This window comes from Plasmopara halstedii (genome assembly GCF_900000015.1).
Source record: "Plasmopara halstedii genome assembly, contig: Scaffold_658, whole genome shotgun sequence".
Lineage (NCBI taxonomy): Eukaryota > Oomycota > Peronosporomycetes > Peronosporales > Peronosporaceae > Plasmopara > Plasmopara halstedii.
Window position 1 is genome coordinate 668,901 of NW_020187575.1, and position 22,266 is coordinate 691,166.

General features: G+C 46.4%; 4 protein-coding genes across 4 annotated transcripts; all 4 read right to left on the reverse strand.

Annotated features, from left to right (window-relative positions):
• Positions 1-40: 40 nt before the first annotated feature.
• Positions 41-6,116, reverse strand: PHALS_13311 (exportin-T, putative; the record flags this gene model as incomplete). Its single annotated transcript, XM_024729046.1, has 9 exons — positions 41-448; positions 516-650; positions 713-941; positions 1,013-1,035; positions 1,106-2,840; positions 3,028-5,615; positions 5,690-5,750; positions 5,853-5,866; positions 5,931-6,116. The coding sequence occupies 9 exons, from the start codon at positions 6,114-6,116 to the stop codon at positions 41-43; spliced, it is 5,379 nt and encodes a 1,792-aa protein (XP_024579462.1).
• Positions 6,117-15,491: 9,375 nt separating this feature from the next.
• PHALS_13312 (uncharacterized protein) lies at positions 15,492-15,830 on the reverse strand (the record flags this gene model as incomplete). The annotated part of the gene is made up of 1 exon (XM_024729047.1): positions 15,492-15,830. The coding sequence occupies one exon, from the start codon at positions 15,828-15,830 to the stop codon at positions 15,492-15,494; it is 339 nt and encodes a 112-aa protein (XP_024579463.1).
• A 2,636-nt stretch (positions 15,831-18,466) lies between these two features.
• On the reverse strand, positions 18,467-18,754 carry PHALS_13313 (uncharacterized protein; the record flags this gene model as incomplete). Its single annotated transcript, XM_024729049.1, has 2 exons — positions 18,467-18,649; positions 18,746-18,754. 2 exons carry the CDS (start codon positions 18,752-18,754, stop codon positions 18,467-18,469), a joined length of 192 nt encoding a protein of 63 aa, XP_024579464.1.
• A 1,835-nt stretch (positions 18,755-20,589) lies between these two features.
• PHALS_13314 (uncharacterized protein) lies at positions 20,590-20,877 on the reverse strand (the record flags this gene model as incomplete). Its single annotated transcript, XM_024729050.1, has 2 exons — positions 20,590-20,671; positions 20,750-20,877. 2 exons carry the CDS (start codon positions 20,875-20,877, stop codon positions 20,590-20,592), a joined length of 210 nt encoding a protein of 69 aa, XP_024579465.1.
• Between the last annotated feature and the right edge of the window lie 1,389 nt (positions 20,878-22,266).

Sequence of the window (22,266 nt, forward strand, 5' to 3'; positions counted from 1 at the left end):
TATTGGTTTAAAATATATTAGATTCATATTTACCCTTTTCTTATTGACAAGAAATACTACCAATCTTCTCATCATCGTGTGTAGGCTCGTTAGCAAGGTGGACGCCAACGAGCCAGCTACTAAGCCGCTTGATACATGTAGCCACGACATTGTCATCTCTGGTGATATCATTGTCAACTACAAGCTCGTTGTTGGTCTCAATGGGAGGCTGAAGGAAGCCGCTATAAGGCACTGATTTTAGTGCTGCACCCTTGACGAATAACTTTCTGGGAGCATCCGCTGCGTTCTTTTCAGTATCCACACTCTCGTGGCTATCCACTACCGAAGTTGATAAGTTAACCTTTTTTATCTGTTGCTCATATATCATGCGCTCCATCGTGCCCGTGCTAACAAGTCGATATACGTGAACCGTTTTTCCTTGTCCGATACGATGTGATCGGCACATTGACTATAGTAGGTGAACAGTCACGTAAGAGATCCCAACTATCTATGATTATGATTATGCTTTTGCCTACCTGGTGATCATTCGAAGGATTCCAGCTCACGTCGAACAACACTAATCGATTTGCAGCGTGAAGATTGATGCCTTCTGCACCAGCACGTGTTGAAATCAATAGCAGCTTCACAGGAGAATCCGCCATGCTGAATCGCTTCACGTAACAAAGAGCTTATCATAACAAAATCTGATAAGATTTGAATAATTGATAGATACCTGAATGTATTCCATACGCTTGACGCTATTTGTGCTGCCGTCGATCTGCAAAAACCACTCAACGGGTAATGCACTTGACGCTGCGACGGTAGTCGTACGCTTGCGAACCTTAGCACCACAACGCTTACGTGATATCCCAGCAGGATCGCGGCTCGGACGCGAAGCAGTTTTTTGGGGTTTTGATCCGCTTTCCATCATGTGCTTTCGACCACTTAGATCAAGCAATGGACTGAAGGAACCAATTCGCAGGAAGTCAGAAATGACTTTTAGAGTTGGTACGCTTTGTGAAAAGACAACAACCTTGTCACCGCAGGCAAAACATTCTTTCACAATATGCATGAGCACTACCATTTTGCCACTATTTTCGAGCACTTGCGGTCGGTAATCACCCACCGAAAACTTCTCTGCTTGTTTGCTTAAGCCACAGATTACAGAGCGCGCCCACTCGTACGACTTATGCGTGGCCGTGAGCCTTTGCCGCTTTTTGAGTGTCTGAGCGGCAGCAACCTGACGCTTTCCCATCAAACACTCTTCGCTTTCCCACGTCCAGCCGCTCAGATCGTCTGCCGATGGCGAAATGTCGAAGCTTTCGTCTCTCGCCGAAAACAAAGAGGGCCCTCCCTCTGAAGGACACAATTTTGAGTAAATAATATCGGGATGGTTCATCACCTGCAGTAGAGCGGCGTACGCTGTCATCAAATCGACAGCCGCGCCGCCCGTTTGCCGAACATTCTCGTAATAGTCGAGGAAACTGCAATACAAACGGTGCTGCATTGGTGAGAGTTTGCAAAACAAGATCCACTCCATTTTAGGCGGTAGTTGAGAACGCAGCAATTTCTTGCCTCGACGCAGCACAACACTCCGCAACCGCTCAATCAGTTCTTTTGAGCGTGTCAAATTACCTTCTAAAATAGGTCGCTCGTATTTTGTGCGAAAGTCTTCGTAGCTGCCCAAAAACCTTTCTCGCGCAAAGTTGACCATACACCAGTATTCAGACAGCGAATTCTGGACAGGGTATCCAGTTAGTACTAGACGTCGAGGTGTCTGAATTTGAGCCACACTCTGACAAAGCAAAGAGGTTGGATCTTTCATGCGGTGCCCTTCATCCATGACGACAAGGTCTGCGCCTGGAGAACTCAGCAACTGCCGGTACTGGCGTGCAGCGCGTTGAACTTTGGCCATTTCTTGTGCTGAAAAACTAGTAAATTCTATCGTGTCTGAGGCCATTCGTGAACATACCTGAATAGATGTCTCGCGCTCGGTTGTACAGCTTATTGGCGTCGTTGTTGGGTTCAACAAACCGCGAAACATCTCGTAACCCATAAGAAGGACGCCGCCTGAACCCTTCCAGCGCTGTAGCAGTCGCATTCGGCCTGCAGAAGTGCCTTTTGTTGTGGAAGAATCGAACAACAACACAGGACAGCGAGAACGTGACTCTGCGCTCAGCCATTTATTGAACTCAGCCTCCCAATTCGGCAAACAGATCGCCGGACAGAGCACCAATACTGATGGCAAAGGCTCGACATCATCGTGAGCTTTGTCGGAATCATTTATCTTGTCCGTCATGTCTAGACACGAATTTTTGTTGCGTTGTTTGCGAGCATCGATTTCGTCAATGATAAATGAGTAAATGACCGTGATAACTTGTAATGTTTTTCCTAATCCCATATAGTCGGCCAAAATACATCCGCGGCCAGCAGCCAAATGCGAGTAAAGGAACAGCACGCCTTCTGCTTGATGAGGTTTTAGCAAAGCTTTGATCTCTTTTGCAATCCAGATATCTTCCTTATTTTCCCCATCAAGACAAATCGTGGCATTCGTACCAAGCCGCACGCGCCCACACTCATCCATTTCTTCGATTAAAGCTTCTGAACTGTTGTCAGAGTTTGATGTAATCACGCTGTCATCAAATGGCACTGTGTCCACGTCGTCTTCGGCTGGACAAATACATGGCAGCATCATGCAGCTCACACACGGTGAAGTGGCATCTGCTGCAAAGAGCAAACGCAGCTTCGCTGTTTTTAACTTGGCATCACTGACTAAGTCGGAATTGTAGGCTTCTTCCACAACATCAACGGCATCTTCGGCGCCATCAACACAAATACATGGTATGAAGCCACATAAGCATCTGCTAACGTTCATGGTATCAACAAGCAAGCGATGTAGCACACGTTAAGCTGTTGAGTAGCATACGGACAATTTTTTGCTTTGAAAGGAAGAATTTCTTAATAGAATAGCTTAAAAATTCTGCTTCTCTATTTATTGATGGTTGTGTTGTTGCCTGAACTTTTCAAGCCTATTCTCCTATTACCTACTTCATCTTGCTTATCAATGCCTTGTAGGCCAATAAAATCTTCTTGCGATCTCCTGTAGACACCTGCTCGATGTACGGACCCGCCAATTCGGACGGACATCCCAGTGATGGTAGAAACACATCACGTAGGAACGCCAGGTACTCGATGCCCAAAGAGCTCAACAAAACGGCCTGCATATTTACAATTTCTTTGATTACCAAATTGATTTGCATATCGTCGATGTCAAAGTGGCGTAGCTTCGTCACAGCGAACATGGCGCGCGTAAAGTCCCGTACTGCAATTTGCGTAAATCGTGTCTTGCCGTCGTTCGACAGCGCAGCATGAAGTTCGACACGCAGAGCCACAGTCGCAGCAGATTTTACCACGTCGGTCGTACCGGACGCCTTGCTTGCAGGAGAGGGAGCCATTCCGTTGCCAAGCCAGCGTTCAACTAGCATACTGCCGATCGAAAAGCACGCACGATTTATGTTGGCGTCTTCAACTTCGGCACAGCCCTCAAGGACAAGACGAATCATTTGTTCCAGCTGTGCGACATTCTGAGCACTGATCAGCACCGCATCCAAGCCGTGCGTAACCAGGTGCAAAATGAATGTGTACAGATATTTCTGTGTGGCCTCTCGCTCGAGCTGTGGAGCGTCTTTCGTCTTACTGTTTGGCAACGCACTGCGTTGCGGCATCAACGTACACAAATGCTGGATGAAGGGCAACGTTGTCTTGTCCAAGAATCCACCAAACGCTTGCTTGTACTTGATTATTAGTTGGTCCACTAGCTGCACAATCTCCACCACTTCGGGTTGTTCACAACCCAGCATTAAGGTTTGCAGCGTATCCTGTACATTCCCCAAAAAGTGTGCACGGTCGAGCACTGAAATCAATCGGTGCAAGGTAAAAATAACCTTTGAGCGCACACAAGGCGACCGGGAGAATGCGCGCAGTACGCAATTTGTGGCTGTAAGCACCTGTATGAGCGTATTTTGTTGCTTGTCTATGCAGTCGGTGCTTTTAAAAGCCTTCAGTACGTGAGCGATTGCGTTCAGATTAAAAGCGCAGTGCTCCGTCACATAATCTTCATCCGTTATTGCACCCTTCACCAACTCGTTTAATGTCATGTTCAGGCTTTGTAATAGTGGGTCCAATATGGCGATCGTGTATCGAGATCGGAGCTGCTTAATATTCATGCCTGTTTTCTCTGGAGGCAGCACAAGCGAAGCAATTATTTGTCCCGCGAGCTCAAACAAGTACAGCTGGTCATCGTGAGCTAAAAATGTTGGCAACCGCTTAGTAGCAACATCTTGACGCTCCTGAGCAATCGCAAGACGTGGCTGCAACGCAGCCAAAATACCAGACGCATGAGGATAAAGTGAGGCACCGATAGCTTTGACAAAACGCAAGCACAGATAGCAGACACGAGAGCGCACTTGGCCATCGAAATGTGCAAGTCCGTAGGAACCAAACATCATATCTAGTACGGCTGGAATTAATGAAGACTCGTTCTGCAAAACATTGCTGTATCGCACAGCAAAGTCATAGTAACTAAGTAGCACGGCCGAGTGCAAGACACATCCGCTGCTGACTGCAAAAAGCATGCTGCGATAAATTTGTGCGCTCATAAGAGATAGCGAGCTACTTGGTTCGTAAAATGGAGCAGCGACAGCTTTCAAGGGTGCGATTCCTTCTTTGAATCTGTAGACCAGTGACAGAAAACTCTCGAGGTTTCGCGGATCAATAACCGCAAACTGTCCCGGTAAACTCTGCGACAGATTCGTGAGAAAATTTAGTGTATCATGCGGACGCTGGCGCACAATATTCAAATAAATTGTGTATAAACTGCGTCGGTATTCCTCAAATTCTGCTACGTCCGAGTCTGAGTCTTCGGGAAATCGAGTTTGTCGATAAATACCATGCAGAATCTGCGGAATATACGCGGATGGTCGAAACACCTCCGCTTTACTTTCAGCGCTGTCAGCGGTCTTCGCCTCAGTACGAAGCATTGCGCCCCCGACTGTATTAACAATTTCGAACACTTCTTCCGAAACATCCTTGGATTCATGCGCAAAAAGGTCCCACACTAGCGGCATCAATCGACACAACATCAATCCAGCGGTTTGTAGTAAGTCAGCTCGATTCGTTTGACGAAATGCGTCCACACAAGTTACGAGCTCCATTCCAACAGCATTAATTACTTCGCCAATTTCCTCAGCAAATTCTTCTTCTTCATGAATGGGCAAAGCTGCTAGCATGTCAAGAATTTGCAGTTGCTGCAAAAGTAACAACTTTTTTTCAGGTGTCATTCCTTTATCAATGATTTCGAACATGCAGTTTGCTGCTTGACATCGAAACGTAACACTTTCACGCAACAATTTAACCAGCAATGGCCACAGCGTGTCATTCACCACGAGACCGATATCTACCCAACTAATGTACTTTTTTAGTGTTTCAAGTGCGCTTGTACTTAACTGACGCATGACATCACTTGCGTCTGCATTCACTAATACACGCGCAATCGCATCAAAGCTTTCTCTCATTGAAGATCCTTCACGCATTGCATCTTTGATCTTCATGTTGTGTGCGGCCTCTTGTTGCGTTCTCTGAGCATCAAACTCGACAAGCTCCTCATTGATGGCCAGTAAAATACGAAAGTATATTTCCACAATTGACGCACCTCGTGGTAGCAGCGCCAATAGTTCAGTAAAGGCCGTTGGCCAGCAGTATGGATAATCGCGCTTGATAAGAAGAGTGATGACAACCGCTAGCTTGGTTTTCAGATACGGCGCCTTGTTCTCTACGTATGCCACATGTCTCTCAAGCCACGAAAATAGCTCTACACGGATGGCCAGGGCTACATCATTGGTTACGCCATTGGTCAGTGCCTCTTGTATTGCTTGCAGCGCGTAGAACTTAACCTGTTCGTGCTCCGACTGCTCGAAAAGCTGCAGCTCAGCTCGCCAGCCGTCTTCCTGGGCTTTAACGGCAGCGCAAAAGCTCTCGGCCTGCAGTTTAAGCGTCTTTGTTGGCTGGTCAGCAACGTCCGCGCTTGCACACTGAAAGGCGATAAGCACGGCACGCTCAAGCTCGGCCACATCCACCATGATGGAAAACAGCGATGCAGGGCAGTCGCAACGTACTATAGCGGCCTTTGAACAAAATCGACGGCAATGTAAGATGAGAATAGAGTTGAAAATGGTCTTGAAAGAATACGCTCGTAAGTTGGCAGCCAATAAATTTGCGCTTTAAAATGTTTAAAATTCTATCTCGACATTGTGAAGCCGATCAAATTTTGTCGGTATAAACATAACGCGCACATGAGAGAAATTATTATTTTGGTAATTACCCAATTTTGAAGAATTAAGGTAATTGCGTCCACTAATGGGCGGTAATTTGGTTGATTCTGGTATTCTGATGCGTTCATGTTGCCAAGTAGGTGAAGAAGTATTTGGAAATACAGCAAACAAAAGGACCGTCACCTCTTGCAATGAAAGATATTCTCGTAAGCCTTAAACAATCTCGGTTGCTCCAATGTGATTCGATGTACACTCGCGAGGCGATCTCGGTATTTCGCAAGCAACGGAACAAAACCTCTTACCCGTAACTTGCATTAGAAATGGGGAATTAATGATTCCGATCGGGTGATTCTCTGCATCCGCACCGTGAAATTCCGACTGACGCCATCTACGAGTCCAGCAACCAGTTGTCCTCTTTTTATACCAACTACTCAGAGACCAATTTACACAGAGATTTGATTATGTCAGGAACACACTCCTTGGTCACTTGAAAAGCTGCTATAAATGATTATGATATGATTCAATCTCCAATTGTAATATATCTATGTCTCCAATTTTTAATTGACTTCATCCTTTTGAAGCAAACAATCATACAGCAAATTCCGGTATTGGTTGGCCAATGTGGGATTCGAACCCACGCCTCAACAGTTGGCGAACACCATTCAGGTGGCCTTACCTGATCGACTTGGCCCATGGACGAGAAGATGTTTGAATGGCATAAGGCTGAAGCTTCCACTCCGTCCAGGAATCAAGATGCAACGGAGTTACCCGTGCCCTTGTGAGAATGGCGGTACATAGGTGCGTATTACACAGTTAGTGTAATAACACAGTGGTGTGGCTACACCGTAACAAGACATGAGCAGGATTACGAGTAGTAATGCATATAACTATATGAATTAGGCATTATTATACTAATCAGGAAAAACCTAGGGTTCTAGATATTAGCGGCTCTGCCGCCACCAAAACAATTAAATACAGTTTTGTTTTTGGACGGAAGTGTTCGTTTGCCTTGGTAAGGCATTAGTACTTGGAAGTAGCGGATGGCGATCCGCTACAATACTACTGGTTCTTTGAAAGAACGTAAGGTTGGTAACCTTGACTTAGCTTCCTCTAAGCAAAGAGCTACGGCAGCCCTGCTGCACTTGGTAGCACTCGTAGTCAATCTACGATTGAGCCGTTCGTTACGACTGATTTTCTGTGAGGATGGAGGAATACTCCTATTTGCCCCAGGGCATGCAGGTTGGGCTTAATAAGCTGATGTTCCTGCTATGCTTTGAGGGCGTGGAGCACCTCGTTGCGCAAGGGCCCGAGGCCATAAGCGCGCATCTAGAGGTGTTTTCAAACTATGAAAATGCTTTGAAAGGACACTCACAGCAGAATCTGCCAGTGTCGACAGCGTCTATGACGCCACTGTCGACGACGGGTGATTCCTTCCGACCCAGGCCGCTCATGGTGAGCGTTAAGACCATTGAGGGTAAGAATGGAGCGAATCTCTTTCTCTGGGTGAGAGAGGCCGAGATGGCTATGACATCCGCCATGCTCCAGAACGAGCAACAGCGCGTGGCGCTAACTATCCCCAAGCTCGGCGGCCGAGCGCGAGAATGAGCACTAAAGTGTGGTTTCTGTCGAAGCTGCGTTCCTCTCCAGGATGGCGAGAAAGCGTCAGCTTCTGCGAGTGTTTTCGCCGTGTATTCAGGCGTATCGCGTTTCCTTGCTGCTCGACAGGTCAAGAAGGAGTCTGTGGACTTGGTCCAAGATTTGAGAACTCTTATTGTGGGGATGGCAGCAGATTCTCTTCCCGAGGCGGTCGCAGTTACCGTCATTATGGATGGACTCCGCCCTGGCGTGGCCAGAACGGAAGTTTTCCGTGTGCATCCATCTTCTTTTGAAGAAGCGGTGAATGTGGCATTGAATGCCGAATTCAATTTTAAGTCGGCACGACTTGGTTGGAGTGCACACACTCATAGCTCGTCGAACGGGCATGAGCCGATGGACCTCAGCTGTGCTGAGAGAGAGGGCAGATCCAGAGCTGCTAGGCAGCGGTTGAACACCCAACGGTGTTTTGTTTTTAAAGACACCCGTCACCTTTAAACGAGTTGCCCTTGCGCAAGGCGCGTAAAGGTTCGTCGAATCGACGTCACGCTTCTAACAAATCTGGCTTGCGCGGGAAAACGAGAACAACCACAAGGCGCGGGGCGCCCTACTGGGGAAGAACTGAGTTCTGTTAAGCCTCAAAGTGGAAAAGGGCAGCAGGGCCCAGCCCCGAAGAGCTGTGTACTTTTAAAAAAACGTGTGTTCAAGCCGGGCTTGTCGGTCGTAAAAGCGATCGTGAAGGGTTTTGATAAGCCATGGGAGATCCTTATCGATTCTGGTGCGTCGGGTAATTATCTAGACGCTTCACGATTGAAGAAAGTCGGTTGTATGCTGAAGCGCTCGAAGCGCGGTTGAGCGACACCGTCACTGTTCGCTTAGCGACGGAGACTTGTGTCACTGTGCCGACGGTTCTTGTGGACCTCGGTGTCAAGTTCCATGACTTTGAGAGCGTGGAATGCCGTCTAGTCCTAAACTTGAATGCAAGGTATGACCTTATCCTTTGTATGGCATGCTTGGAACACCATGAGCCATGGATTAGTTGGAGGTTGAAGACGCGCAAGTCTCCTGGTGGAGCTGTGGTGATTCATGAATAGGAATTAAAAGCGCTATTGGCGCGGGCAATGGCGGGATATCCGAGTTGTCGAACACCAAAGATATTTTGAACAAGAGTCCCGAGCGTGGCTTGCGGGCTGAAAGTGGAGTGGCACGTAACCCACTGAGCGCTGCTCAAGTATTCGAGCAGTCGCTGCATGCCAAGAAAGGCATGGTCGGCCTAGGGTCGAGGCATCAAGGGCGAGACACTTGTGATGCACGTGGAGTGGCACGTAAACCATCGACGTTACGAAGCAGTTGCTGCGTGCCAAGAATGGCATGGTCGGACGAGCTCCGAGGCATCAAGAACGGGGGACTTAAGATGCGCACGTATTCCACTGAGTACCGCTCACGTTTCGAAGCGGTTGCTGCATGCCAAGAGTGGTCTTCATCACGGAGTTCCATCTTTCTCGTCAGTTCCAGCACATTGGTACCATCGAGGCTGGCGCAAAAGTGTCACATGTACATAGACCACAGTGTGATGAGTACATCGTTTATCCTCCGACCATCCGAAATGCACAGAAGTAAATGCTCAACGAGCACCAACTGCGCGTGGAAATTCATGGTCGGACGAGGTCCGAGGCATTCTGGGCGAGGCCCTTCTGATGCGCGTGGAGTGGCACGTTATCCACTGGACAAAGACTGAGGAAATAGCAGCTCTTCATCGGATGCTGCTAATAACATCAAGGCTCCGACGAAGTAGGAAGTGGGGACGCTGGATGGCGCCGAGTGCGTGTTCCCACTGGTCTCGATGAGACGTAAAACCTCCATAGAGAGGAGACAGCGAAACCTTATGTTATCTGCAAGACGCAGCGCGTCGACCCTGACCCAGGGTATGTCTACCGTATACGATAGCGCGCAGCTATATACCCATGTCAACGGTATTACGGTGGAGAAAGACGGCGACGTCACCCTCAAGGCAATTCCCGCGGTGGATGCTCTTCTTGAGCTGGACAAGATGTCCTTCGAGAAATCTAGCGGTGCCTTGAAGTCAGGCAATTTAGCCGAGGTGGTCATTATAAGACCAAACGAGGAGAATCATCCGTCGTCGCTTCTGGATGAAGCTGTCCTGGAGAAGACTAAGGATCCTTCGGATCTGTATTATCTTTTGACAAAGATATCTCGTCTCCAAAGACCCGCCGTCGGTCCACCCTCCGGACCAAGGTGAGCGTCATGAAATTATTCTAATTCCGGGAACCAAATACTGCGTAACACGCTAATGGCCCCTGCCCAAAGAGCTTTGTGACGTCATTGCCGCCTTTTCCGTGCGAAGCACTACGCAGGAATGGTGCGTGAGAGTAAGTCTTCCCCTTCGACATCCACGTTCTGTGTCTGGAAGCCGAGCGGCAAGTGGCATATCGTTCACCCTTATAAAAAGCTAAACGCCGCCACCATTCCGGCACAAACGCCAGTACCTAGAAAAGATTTTCTTCAGAACAAAATGGTTGGCTATACAAAGGACAGGGCATTCGACTTGGTCAATGGTTAGTACCAATTGCTCATAAAAGCGAGTAATATTCCGCTGACAGCGGTGAGTACTCTGAGCGGGATACTTTGGGAGTGGCTGGTGATGCCTCACGGGCTGCACCAGCAACATTTAATCGTCTTGTGACGCAGTTGTTTAGGCCATATTTGGGCGTATGCACAGACATACTTTGACGACATCTTCGTCCACAGTCAAGCGGGGCAAGGAAGGACAGATGTGGACAGCCACATCGTCCATTGGGAGCGGTGCTCAAGTGCATGCGCACGAATAAGTTGTACGCTAATGCAGACAAGTGCATCTTCGGCACTAAATAAATTTCCTTCTTAGGGTGTTTTATTGGGATGCGTGGCCTTTGAGCGGATTCCGCTAAGGTCCATGCCATTGTGGGCCAGTCGGTTCCAAAGAACAAAAGCGACTTGCGCCAGTGGCTTGGTCTCGCCAACTATAGCGCAAATTAGGCGGAAATGGCTCGGCTATTGTCTAATCTCCTTAGAAGGAATACAGAATGGTGTTGGGTCACCGATCATCGGGAGGCATTTGACAGGGTCAAAGACAGCCACCAATACTGGTTTTGTTTGTTTTGACCCTGGTCACCCGTTTAGTGTTGTCTGTGAGACTTCGAACTTTGCCATCGGGTGTGCTCTGCTAGAACCAGACGCCGAGGGGCGAGATTGGGTGATCGCGTTCGAATCCCGCCAGCTTAAGGCTGCGGAGAGGTTCTACCCAGTCCACGACAAGGAATTACGTGCGATGACGTATGCACTTGTCACGTTCAGGGTGTACCTGCTGGGCTCGAAGCCGCTTGTGATCTACATAGATCATGCGGTACTACGCTCTGCGACTCAGTCGCCTCACTCTCGCAGCGATGGCCAGGTCGCTCTCATTCATCGCAGGATAGTAACTTCGAGGTGAAGTATAGGCCAGAAAAGCCGAATTTTTTTTGGCGGATGCGTTGTCGCGCAGACCAGACTATGATCTTGCTCATGTCACGACGGTGACGTAGTCAGTGACGGATTTGATCCGCGCCGCATACGCGGGTGATAGTATGTGTGTAGCGCTGCTACAGGCTCTCGGGAGCAAGGAGTTTGGAAACTCGGACAAGAGATCGTCGGCGCGTTTGCGCGCACGGTTACACCGATATTCGTTGAGTGACGGGTTGCTGTATTATTGCACCGATTTAACGGATACACCACGAAATGTGCTTCCTCACGATGAAGATTTGAAACATCGTATTATTTATGAATCCCACGATACCCCACTAAGTGGTCATCTCGGTCGTGAGAAGGCGTACAACTCGGTGAATTGCCATTATTGGTGACCCATGCTGTACAAGTGGACGAGCACACATGTGCGCACGTATTATACGTGTCAGAAAGTGAATCTCTCGCCGAATCCGGCGGTGCCGCTGGCCAGTGTATCAGTGTTGGCAGTCCATGAGTATGGACTTTGTGTTTGGCCTGCCGAAGAAATCGGCAGGCAACACGTGTCGTGGTTTTTTCGACCGTTTGGGCAAGATAGCTAATCTTGTGGTAGTGCCGGACACCATCGACGATGTGGGTATAGCGACGCTGTTTTTCGATCGTTTCTTTAGACAGCATGGACTTCTGGAGTCAATTGTCTCTGATCGAGACCCGAACTTCACTGGGAAGTTTTGGTCTACACTCTTTAGGGTGTTGGGGGCCAAGCTGACTATGTTAACAGAGGACCATTCGCAAACCGATGGTCAGACTGAGTGCGTGAATCGCGTCGTTGATCACGTTCTTTTCAGCGCCTGCGCTGAGACGCCGAAGCGCTGGAGCACTATGTTGCCACTCGTAGAGTTGTTCTGAAAAATGGAGTGCATTCATCTACCGGCTATACGCTGTTCTACGTGAGCGAGAAAATTAATAATCGTGGCGTCCCGCTAACGCTGCCATCCCATGGCTCAGAGCTCGGTGGGGGAATAGCCGGACGGCTAGCTGATGCCAGCCCCCATACCGCGCGTAAAGAAGTCGGAGACTTCCTGTCTAGTAAACTGTGTCTTACGACACGATCGCGATGCGATGACTGAGAGTCAGGACATGCAGAAGGAATATGCAAACGGAAAAGGAAAAGAAATGTTGAATACATTGAGGTCGGAGACCTGGTTTTATTAAACGCTGAAGACCTTCCTACACATGAAGTATCTGCTGTCTTTGAAACGAAGCTCCTTCCACGATTTATTGGACCTTTAAAGGTCGTGGCCAAGCGAGGGATAGCGTATAGTGAACCTTCCGAGAAGGATGCGCATCCACCCGGTGTTTAATGTAGGCTTCCTTTCGCCGTACAGGGATCCAGCCCAATTTAACGTGGGAGCGTTGGTGCCGGACGGCGCCCAAAGGCGCTCAGCCACTCAGAAGTTGAACCAGTAACTGGTTCTGAGTGCGGAGTGCAACAACTTCCGCTTTCAACGGCGCAAGGCGCTCCGCCATCGCACGAAGTGACGTATTCGCATGCTCGATGGCTAGGTGCCGCTCCGACTAAGCACGATAAAACCACAACGCGAGGCAGTCGGTGCACAAAGTACTCTAGGCTCTCGAGGTCTTCCGGACAACGGTAGACGACCTCAGAGAGATGCTCGGTAGAGTGCCGATGACGACGGACTTTGTCCTCCAACGTTCGAAGAGCTTCGCGAGTCACCGAACGGCGATCGACCAAGCCGTCATCGTCCGCCGCCGAATCTACTCGATGAGAATGGTGGCGTTCACTACCACGCGGAACACCTTGTGGGTCGGCGTCACCAACGGGGTTTAATGCAATATCATATGAAGTGGCGAGGATACCCAAACTCCGAGAGCTCGTGGAAGCTTGAGGTGCCACTTCGGCAAGATTGCCCAGTCGTCGTAGACGCTTATGATCAGAAGGATCATGGCGCTTTTTGGCAGTAATCCGGGAAGCCGGAGGCCATGAGCTGAGCTCGGGCTATGCTGTGGTCGTAGAATCGCCCGTGTGAGAAATCACAAAGCTCGCGGGAGCGTTATGGTTAGTTCCATAATTCGCAGGGCAACAATACACAGGAAGTCGGCGTTGCGTCTTGAGTTTTGAAAACTTAAATCCAAGATTGTTCTCGACGCGCACGTCTACTTCCTTGTGACTTTGCCGTAAGGTAGACAGCGTACACAGTTTCTGGTGCCGCTGGACTCATCGCTCAAAGGGCACATCATCATCTGCAGCGGTTTTGCCAGAGGCGAGCACCACAGGGATGGCGGGAACAGAAGCATTTCTTTTTAACTCGAAGTTGAGCGTGGTACCGATCCATTTGAAATTCTTGAGGTACCATAAAGCGAGCTCGCAGATCTTTCCGCTGATCAAGCTCGGCTTGTGTAGTGTCTGGAGACCCGACTACGTAGACGTCCAACGATCGAGTGATCGCGTCTTTCGCTTCAGTAGCGGGATCCGCCGAGCGGAAGCCGTATTCCACACGAAGGTCTAAGAACGAACGTGGATCTCAGCGCAGAGAGCCGCCCTGTGAGCAGCCTCCAATTGGTGCTTCTGTGCCTCGTCGAGGCGATTGGTAATAAAACCACTTCCCGGAAGCCGAGAGGTCGGGGAACGGGCATGGTGTCCGCAGGGTTTGAGCTGGGTTCACGTCGCGCGCTGGTGCACTTCATCTTTCTCGTCATCATCATGCTGGAAAAGCGTGTCCGACTCGTAGTCGACTTCCTCCAACTCCTCGACGAGAAAATTCCGTTGCCCGGTGCGAGAGCAGTATGTTGCACCCAGTTGCCGAGGACTTGGGATATGGTTATCGTGAATCCGCGGGCGTACTGTCCGGAGATGCACCTTGTGCAGTGGAAGAAACGCTTTGCCCGTGGGCGCCCTCGCTATCAGCTAGGCTGGGTGTTTTGTGTGTCGTAGACACAGTGCTCATAGAGCGGAGAGGGTTCAACGTTGTTCTTATGAACGTGAAGGTCTCTCAAACACGCGAGCCTCGTATGAGGCGACCGTTAAATGTGGAATGAGGATATCCACAATTTTATGGGGGATAGTGTAATGGGGTTACACGTGCCCTTATGATAAAGGGCGGCACATATGTGAATATTACACAATTAATTGTAATAACACAGTGGTGTGGCTACACCATAACAATAAGCCAACACGCGGCAGGATTGCCAGTAGTAATGCATATGACTATATTCATTAGGTTTTGCTATAGTAATTAGATATTACTATAATAATTTGGAAGACCTAAGGTATTAGATGTTAGCGATTCTGCCGCAACTAAATTTTTAAATACAGCTTTGTTTTTGAACGGAAATGTTCGTTCGCCTTGGTAAGGCTTTAGAACTTAGAGGTAGCGGATTGCAATCCGCTACACTAGACCTGGTCTTTTGAAAGAACGTAAGGTCGGTGACCTTAGCTCAGCTTCCTCCGAGCAAAGAGCTACGGCAGCCTCACTGCGCATGAACAACTCAGCGTGTGGTCATGTTGGGGTACTAGTCTCCGATTTGTTAATCAAAGTCTCTTGTTTGCGTGAGCTGCTTGCAATTTTGTTTTAAATGGAGACAAACTCGTCCCCGAAAAGATTTTTGATGTGCTTTTTCACAACCATATCAGTTTGACGCAACATGCACCATGTCCTGCAAATTGGAAACAAAAATCACATCCAGCACCCTCCAATCCGTCGAATCGATACGTTTACTTCATCAGATACGATTTCGAAACGTTTTTTCTTTTAGGATGGGCACATAACGTCAGAAACCTTCACAGTGAGGTCATAAAGGCTCACAGTTGCTTAGAGTAACGCTGCAACGTGTGGATTATAAGGACGAACTCATGATAAATGCAAATTTGCATCGGTAAGTGAGAAATACCCATGCGTCAAAGAATCAAGGACAATGGAAAAATAGACGCTTCGGGAAACTCCAGGATTTTGTCCAGGATTGTGAGAATAAAAATAATCAAGATTCGTGCAAAGTTTGAACCTTAAGCGTCTGGATTTAGTCCAGTTTAGTTTACCCTCACGAACAACTTTGAAGGTTCCAAAACAGCTGTCACGTGACGGTTGGAGAGCCCGTCGAATTACTTTGCAACGACGGGGGTAATCTGACGCGGATTCTTGGTTCGGTCTGTGCAGTATTGAACAATACTGCCCAGGGAAAAACAGAGTAGGACAAGTGCTTGTTGTTGTGACACAGAGCCGTAGCCTTCTGGACTAAAAAAGCCATCCCCATCGCTTTGATAGCACCTCTATGAACAACGAATGTCAAATACTGCTTGCTGGAGCCACAGCAAAATAAATGTATCAGCGAGCGGCTGAACATCATTAAAAAACCTGGCATCTCGATCAAGAACTTGATAGGCAGCCCACTGACAAGTCTGCAACCCCTCATAATGACTTTAGTATTATATCAGACGAAGCGACTCCCAAACCCTGTTTCTAATTTGTCTGTGTCCGAGCTAGGGTCTCCCCAGCAGAGATTTTTATTCCGAAATGAGTGCAAAACTGGCGACGAGCTGAGACCATTCACTTGGTGGTTTAATATATATGCATGTTTGAGATCATATTCAGATATATGTACAAACTGAAACGGAGTCCGACTCATTGAAAACGTGCAAGTCCTTGATGACTCCAACAATCACAGGCGGACATCGACAAAAGTAGCTCTGTAGTGAGTCACGCACTCTGTGATTAAGTTTTTTATGAAATCTCGGCTTTTTATTTTGCAAATACTTTTTAAACATTATACATCCCCGCTGCAGTCTGGGGGTGGTCCACACCCGCACAGAGATTCTCCACGAAAATGATAGCCGATATCCTTTCACGAAAAAACTACTACCACCATCCCGACAGTTAGTTTCTTAAGCTCTTGGAGATAGTCTGCTGACTTTTGCTTACCTTTGAATTTGAATCTTCAAAATGACTAAGTAACGACTCAGCTCTTTTATGTCAAAAACGACGTATAAAAAATGATTCAATTTAGGCTAACATTTTGCCATATATATATTTTTTTTTGTTCCAACATGCGGCTAGCAGTCTGCGTGTATTGCGGATCTCTCCTGTATAAATTCTCATCACCTACATAATGCGGATACTTCGGTACGTATAAATTCTCCCAACTTCGAAAAGTGCAACATTTGTTTCATCCGATTGCACAGTTTTATCTTTAACTTATGGGAGATAAAAAAATCTCCCAGAAAAACCGAAAAATAAAATCAATGTACGAGATATTTGAAAGATAAAAAGATATACCAAGTGTATATTACTTCGAGTATAGTTATGTATATATATGTATACATATTTGTGATGTCAACATCAATGTACGAATACACCAAGTGCGCATAAAGTGGAAGTGACAAATGAAAACATCGTTATATCTTGTGGAGGTGAACCATGCAAAGCCAGAAAATAATGAAAGTATTTTGCGAGACAACCATCAAGATTACGGTTCATTAGAACAGTTTGCTGTAATGAACCACATTTTTGCAAACACCGCTTCTATGATCCTGTTTCTGTTTTAGCTGAGCAGTTGCTTGTTGTGACGGAATACGACTCTTCTTAGGTCTTCCACGCTTCTTCAAAATTTGAAGAAGCTTGCAATCACATGCTGACAAAGAGTGTTTAATTATAAGCGAAAAAATAGTTTCACTTGAATATTTGCTGTATGCTGCTGCAAATCTTGATGTCTTCCATATGGGGTTGCAAGATGTATACATGTGCGTATATACATAACTATACTCGAGGAAGTATACACTTTGTTTTTTTTTCTTCAAATATCTCATTGTTTCTAATGGCGCGATCAAAGTAGAGCTAATAGATTATGCAGAATCAAAATGGGCTGGTGACTTTGATACGCACGCTCAACGACCGGCTAAGTATTATTTCCGAATGGCAACTTGATCTCGTGAAAATCTAAGTTGCAACCAACAGTCGCGACCTCAAGCACAGAAATCGAGTACATGAGCCTATAGCCTATACAGTGCAGCTCAACAGGCGATTCGGCTGCATGCGCTACCGAAAGACATGCGCTACAAGGCTCAAGATGTCGCACTGCTTTATCACGACAATCAAATGTGTATCGCGCTAGCCAAAAACCCGGTTTACCACTAACGAACGAAGCACATTGACATCAAATTTCACTTTCTGCGCGAGAAGATCGAGCGTGCAATCTTCTACATGAATATGAGCCGACAGTCGTGACGAGATGACTGCTGACGGGATGACAATAACATTAGCTCGTGACAAGCATAGCAAGTATGTCGATGGTGTAGACATGAAGTAGTAAAGCGACAAGCTGCGTGGAGATCAAGGGAGAGTGTTGAATTGTGATGTAAGACAAATTATGAGAGTATGCCTTCTATTTTTGCATATTAATACTTGTGTTTTGCAACGTTGAGCTAGTCTGCAGATTGGCTCAGTCGCGGCGGGGGGACGCTTATCGACTGGGCGTGTGTTCAAGCCTCAGCGTAGTAAAGTTGATTGCCTTTCGTTTTTCCCTTGTAAAGTCCTCTCAACGCAATCACCTTTCTATTCTGCATGTAAACGGTGCAGTGACTAGCCAAATATCACAGTACGTGATAACCGTAAACGTAGGGACAAAGAAAAGAAGTAAAGATGACTTTCTACTCATAATTTTGTGAGTATAACTTACTCTTTGTTTCACTACTTCGATGATAGCACAACTCAAGTAACTCTTCAATATCTTCTTTTTATTAATATGCTCCTGTCAAGTTATGATTATTCTTTTTGGAATAAGCAATTCGTAATTGCTACAAATGATTGTTCCTTGCACTCAGCGACATCATCATCACATCTCTAGCGAAAAATGGAAAAAATGATATCCTTGTTTGTTAAGTGTGCCTTCGAGGTAAGATGTAACTCAGACTAGCTTACTGTGTTAATGAATGCGCTTTCGCGTCACTTCGACTGATACCTATCGCATCTCACAAAAGCAACATCGCGCATCGGCGTGGCGACAAGTACGCCGCAACAAGTGTTTCTTGTTGAAAGCTTTAAAAAGGGAAATATTTAGAGCTTGGATTTCGGATGATATTTTGACAAAGTTTGGTTTGGTAGTGCGCATGTCGCTATGCTTTGTCCAAGGCCTGCCGTCTTGGTAAAGACGCTGTCTCGGTATCCCAAAAGGTGCGTTCCTTGATATCGGCATTGTGATCGTTTGAGGACGCCAATGCTAAACAGCTCATTTTGCTGCTGTCAACAATACAACTATGGGTGCCCCTCGACGAAGTCCTTCGCCAACATGGCTTATCATAGCTGTAGCAAAACGCTCCCACTTGTTGAGCTTACTTCAACCATCTGAGTACCCACCTCTACAGGCCTGACACCATTTTTGCGGCCTAGTCAACCCCTATACACCGCCATAAAGCTGCTCCACCCTCGACGGACGAAGGGCCATCGATGTGATCTGACTTGTCGACATCATTCGACTACACTTTGTTGTAAAAAAGTAGCCCGACAATTCACCTTAAGGTAATCAATCGCCATGTGCGAGAGCGCAACGCTATTACTCCAAACCAAGTATTACAAAAGCAACATAGATGCCAGAGGCAGACAGAATGCAATGAATCTGTTGAGTTTAATAAGGTTTATTAGACGCTGCTAGATTTGCAGTCTAAATAGCTCTGTTGCGCCTTTGTTTTGTCGGACCTATTTGCTCGTGGCCACAAATAAAAGAGTCCCACTTTATTAATTTGAGTAGAATGCAACTAAATTATACGTTCTGCGCAGATTTTCTGATTAGTTACCACGACTGCGCTGTAATGAAATACTCTCGCACAAAGCTTTCGATTGACGACACATGACTATCCCATCGCCCATTTTGGTATAGCTACCTACGGCCTTAATGCATCAATTTGATATCGTACCCAATAGCGTATTGAGATATCTGTTGTATTTTTTTTAGCTCTACAGGCGCGTCTAAATCATGAAATGACCGCAAGCCATGATCCCGGAGCAAGTCAAAGTTTCACTGTGACCGAGAGCGCTCTTAGAACCAATTAGGAGAGGTTGAGGATCATGCCCTGCCGGCTCTGCCCGATGAGCAAGGGTGACCTTATTCGATGTGGACCGGATTGTGAGTCGTCGGGTCACCAGGAGTATAACTGGTATGTACTGAAATGGGAGGGACACGAAACTGTGACGCTTCGAGGTCCCATCTCTGCAATATTGCTCTTGCGGCGTTGCTGCTTATCTATCAGTTTCGCTCTAGGGATCGAGACAGATTCGCACACCGCAACGCGCTCCGTCCTATTGAGTCGAGTTAGCCTTACTCCTAGCTCACAACATGACCCCTAACTGTACTAGCAGGCTTATGGAGATTCATTGGAGTGTCTACAGCATAAATCAAAGGTGGCGAGCGCGCACTTCGACGTCAACTCGTGATCTGCAATTTGCATATTCAATCATGAGCCGTACTATTGCTGGACGTTTTCCACCCCAATGGTCATATTATGTAGAGTATACTTCAACATAAAGCGGTAATGTAATGTGTTTCAAATCCAGAATGTATTAATATCATTACCCAACTATGTATCTCCATCATCAATCATACAATTTGTCTTCAATTTTTCTGACTGGATTAGAATTCGTAATACGTAGAGCTTCATCACTGTATTCTATATTCTCCATCCACGAAATTGGTATCCTCTTCAAATAGTATGTTTGATCGTTAATGTATAATTTGAGCTATTAGATAAATTTGTGACTGTAATCATGAGAGCTCTTTTGGTAGTACGTGATAAGTTATCATTCCCCCAACAAGGCATACTCCATAGGGATTGGTGCATTCACAATCAGCACCTGAGAGTGGTATAGTTTGAATGAAGTACGTGTTAGTCTGAACAATTCTATATAAGCCCATGTGTAAGTATTTTCTAGCTTGAACCACCAGAGCGCTAATATTGTCATTACTACCGAGCCTACCATAAGCACCTGTTAAAAATCGAGGCGCTTTTCATTTGCTCCGGCCCTAAAAGTGTCAGCGTTTGAAGTTTTCTTTAATAGTAGAGCTACGCACCCGCACGCGACTAAAAAGACACACAGAGTATGTGCTGCAACGACAAGACTCAGCCAATAATTGGATCATTCAAATTTCTCGAAAATTGATTTACTTTCCCAATTACCCCCTTTACTTAAACGATGTCGATACGTCCAATATTCCACTCAATCTGCCAGCTATATCGATCAATATTTGTCAAATTTACTGCGTTGATGCTTCTCTCTTTGCACACAGATCCGTCAGTATTATGCTGTGGTCTTGCTGAAGCCGTTTGTTGATAACATTAAATATACCGATAAGCTCGCGAGAACGGGAACCAATGCGTTAAGCAAGTGATTTCTTGACCTAAACGCTGCAAAGCAATATTTGCCATGTTCTTTAGAAGCTCTGACACCACCACAAGAAGTTTGCTTACTTGCATGATTGCATACAAATTAAAAAAAATAACGAATTAACGTATGGTTCCGTTACCGTGGGGCCTTGAAGACAATTTACATCGTTTGACAGTTAGCTGAGGCGATCGTCTCTGCTACAAATGTACCGATTTATCTTTGGCTCCGACGTTCTGTTCATCCATAATACAGCACTTGTTCAGTCGTAAGACAAAAATGCTAAGCATATTGAATATGTCCGACGCGCAAAAGTCACGAGCATCGCCGCATCATTACTGTGTGATTGATATCTGTTGAATCGATTGACCATCTTTTTTGCGTCTTACTCTGTAAACCTGAAGCCACATCAGGGCTTTTTCACTGGCAACATTTGCGCGTTTGTTGTCTCAGCAGCTTCTTATCCCACATTTCCACTCACTACTGTGTTGTCGCAGTACCTCCAGCTTGAGATTGTGCGTTGTGCTCGCAATGATGTTTTTTTCAACTCCTCAGAGAAAGTCGTGCTTGGAAGCCACCTCTGTGTCAGGCCATCGTAGTTGTAAGATTTACGTATATAAGCTAGAGCCATATTTGTAACAGGGTCGCCGCGCATCTTGCAGAGAAAAAGCTTTAGCTCAAATCGTTCACGTTAGCAGACGCCCATTGGTTGGATTTGTACGCTTCACTTAAGAGCCTTCAAAGAAACCACTCAATTTGCTCTGATAGTTAAAATTGACATATTTAGGATAAAGCCCATTCTCAAAATATACGCTTCACTATATCCAAAACTAAAGCTAGCTGACAGTTCGCGTGTACCACATACCTCTTTCGGAGTCGCATCATATCATTAAAACTGATGATCTCAGGAATTTTGCAGACTTGATTTATGAAATACAACAATTTTGACACTACAAGTTATTTCTTAAAGTATTTAGCCATAATATACGATCCGCACCGAAATGTTGTTTGTTCTATAAATCGAAAATAAATGATAATCGTGGAATTAAAATAGGTTCATTAAGGACAAATTATAAATTCCAAGAACTGCCAAAATACATATTTTACAAGGAAGTTTTGACCTTTAGCTTTCGACGCGAAAGAATACTGATCAGTATACTCTGACTTGATCAACTTTCAGAAATGCATTGACCTTTCGACTTTGGTCCATCAAGCTTATATTTTTTCCCAGTTGACACTTCGAAGTTTTGCCGACTGCATGCTGGCAAATAAAAGCTGAGCTCTACTGATATCACAGTGTGATAGCTCGCTCGCTGTCCACGCTTTTCTTTGAAATCACACAGCTTCTACGTCCATGGTAGAAGACATAAAGTAGGAAAAGGAATTTTAGCCAGGAGGGTGTTAAAACAGGTGCTTTCCTTTCCATCTTATTCATTCTCGATGTTACACCTCGAACAGCAGAGGTTCGTCAGTGACCACTG